Genomic DNA, 2968 nt, shown 5'->3' with positions numbered 1-2968 from the left:
GAGCTGCTGCCCCCGCAACCCGATACCGGATAACCGGATGAAGATGGATGGATGGGTGGATGTCTAAAAATTGTTATCGTCAAAATCACCGAAAGTATTGAGATATTTTTTGTCCATATCACCCACCCATAGTCTGCAGCATTGGTCTTGTGTAGTGTTTGCTGAACTTATTGTAAATTTGACTTTCTCTGTGTTTTCATTTACAGTACTCTAATCACTAATAAGTAGAATTGCTAAAAGTGTTTTAGGTTTTTGTGTTTGAGTGTTTCAATTTGCAAAGGGTCTGCAGTGTTCTGCTGATTGGGTGTGTGGCTGTGCTGATTGTGTGTAGTGCGTAAACTCTTCAAACTTATAACTTCTACACGTAGCTTTTTTGATAAGATTTAAAATTGAAAAGAGACTGAAGTCAATGCAACTTTATAAAAGTAATGTTCACTTCATAATCCAACCAATTTTGACTAAAGATCAGTCAAAATCGTATTTAAGACATTTTAGGGCCTAAAAAATTAAGATTTTAAATTTCTGACTTTTCAGACACGTCGAAACCCAGCTTATGTTGGCTTTGCTTTCAGTGCATTAAAAATGTCCAGATTGGATCTATCTAAACCTCAAAAGTTGTGTGTGTGTGTGTGTGTGTGTGTGTGTGTGTGTGTGTGTGTGTGTGTGTGTGTGTGTGTGTGTGTGTGTGTGTGTGTGTGTGTGTGCAGGGGGTCATTTGTACTCTGATGAGCCACCGTGCTCCTGAGTATCCTTTGGGATTAACGTAATTGTAGTTAATTGCCAAGGAAATGGCCCATGAGTCTCATCTGCTCGCTCTACACAGCTCAGAGTGATATAATAAAATTTGCCATATTTTAAGTTACATTAATGCACACACAGGTTTGTGGCACTGTCTTTGTGGGGACCCGTCATCAACCTAATGCATTCCCTAGCCTTACCATCACAACCAAATGCCTAACCTTAAACTTTACCCCCATCTGAGTTCTACCCCTAATCCTAAAACCAAGTCTTAATTCTCAAACCCCCCCCCTTTAAACATGTGGGGTCCAGCATTTTGGCACAAAAAAAGCTGTCGGGACCCCACAACTATACTGGACTCCCGGTCTTCAGACCCCACGAATATAGTTAAACAAGACTATACACACACACACACACACACACACACACACACACACACACGTATATAAACAGGCCCCCCTTTTAACCTGCACACACACTTAACAGGGAATTAACAGGATCTAACTCTGTGTCTGTGACAGATTACCAAATCATTAGCCAAACACTGAAACTGTCATATTTAATTATTTCATTAAGGATTTAAATTTGTTGGACAGTTATTGTAGTAGAGGTCTAACTGATGCCCCTCACATCTTTAATTGTGTTACAAAACACAGTCATTGCTCAGTCCTCAAACAAATGATGATTGATTCAGCCCTTGACTCGAATGAGTACATTATTTTTTTACTACTTACCGCAGCCGTACTTTGAGAGTAAGGGGAAGTTGGCAGGCAGAGAAAATTAATTCAAAGGCCTTCTGTTAGGACAATATTAACGGGATCATTGGTTCCTTTTCTACAGGCTCAACTTGAGTCTCTCTGCTTTAGTCAAAAATCATTTACTGGGGGTAGGCACAAAAATCGATTGTTATCCAAAAATTGTATGCATCATGATGTCCTAAATATTTTTAGTTTTTATACAATGACAACTACATCAAATCTGTTTCTAGGAAAACAGACAACGAGAAAGCAGAAAACGCAAAAAGTACATGTTATGTTCATTACAAATGAAATAAATGTCAGACTGACTGACTGACATGTAATGTGCATTATTTTTAGAAATGTCTCATGATATGTAGTCCTTAGAAGTGTATTATTCCACTTTTGTTTTTGTTAAAAAGAAAGAGAAAACAGCAATACTCAATAGTATTGAATCACAATACTTCGCAATGAATGAAAATCGCAATACGAATCAAAACCCACAAATTGTGAAAGAATCGAATCTGGACTAAAGTATATGATCCCAGCACTAACATTTACTGTATATGATTGTTATGTGATATGGGATGTCTGTCCTGTGGCAGGTACTATGTGTGTGTGGCTATCCTGATCTACTTCCTTCCTCTTCTGGTGATGGGTTGGGCTTATCTGGTGGTGGGACTGACTCTCTGGGCCAGTGAAATCCCCGGAGACTCTTCTGATCGCTACAAGGAACAGCTGACTGCCAAACGCAAGGTAACCTAAACTTTACAGTAGATAACTACCCACAGTTTTGGATTACAAGCTAGTGGAATCATTCAACCTTGTCACATGCCCTTTTGTACACAGCAGCCCTGAACAGGACGTGACAGCAATGTTCATGTCCACTTGCATTTTCCCTCCAGTGATACATTTATCATCACAGCACCATGAACCAGAATCACAGCCCTCTCTCCTTTCATCCTCTCCTCTTTGGTAGTTTTCCAGCCAATCTGTATTTGTTGTTTTTGCAGCCCGGTCTCTTCATCATCTGTTTTTGACATCAGGGCCCAGTTTTTCAAAAAATGTAATCTGGATCAAATGGATCCGGATTTAGTAATCCTTTTTTTTGCGATCTGTGATCACGTAATCCATCTTACTTTTGAGCCAGTTTTTCAAAGCAACATCGGATTGGATCAATCTGATCCGGATAGGAACTTTTCAGGATCACCAAATCTGGATAACCAGTGCTCAAACAGGCTAGGAAATCACAATGTAGAACCATAGATATGTAAAGAGCAACAAGTAGAATGGCCAGTGTGGGGTCAATATAAGTTTATTTTTATTTGAAATGAAAACACACACATTAAAAAAGAAAGAAGAAAAACCCTACCCCATCCTCTTCCAGCAGTCCACTCATCTGAGACTAACACAAACACTGTGCATTGAGGATATTTATAACAAGTTTCATATATAGATGTATTGAATTTAAAAAAAAAAGACTTAATGTCAAA

The 2968-nt window shown here is 38.9% G+C and overlaps 1 protein-coding gene across 1 annotated transcript in view; it reads left to right on the top strand.

Moving 5' to 3' along the window:
• LOC116686650 (substance-P receptor) overlaps positions 1 to 2968 on the top strand; it is a 70441-nt gene that overhangs the window by 2429 nt on the left and 65044 nt on the right. The window contains exon 4 of the mRNA XM_032511667.1: positions 2081 to 2231. Coding sequence (XP_032367558.1) covers positions 2081 to 2231 — 151 coding nt within the window. The remainder of the gene's footprint in view (positions 1 to 2080; positions 2232 to 2968) is intronic.

Source organism: Etheostoma spectabile, unplaced genomic scaffold (assembly GCF_008692095.1).
Source record: "Etheostoma spectabile isolate EspeVRDwgs_2016 unplaced genomic scaffold, UIUC_Espe_1.0 scaffold433, whole genome shotgun sequence".
Taxonomy (NCBI): Eukaryota; Metazoa; Chordata; class Actinopteri; order Perciformes; family Percidae; genus Etheostoma; species Etheostoma spectabile.
This window is presented reverse-complemented; position numbering and strand designations above follow the sequence as displayed.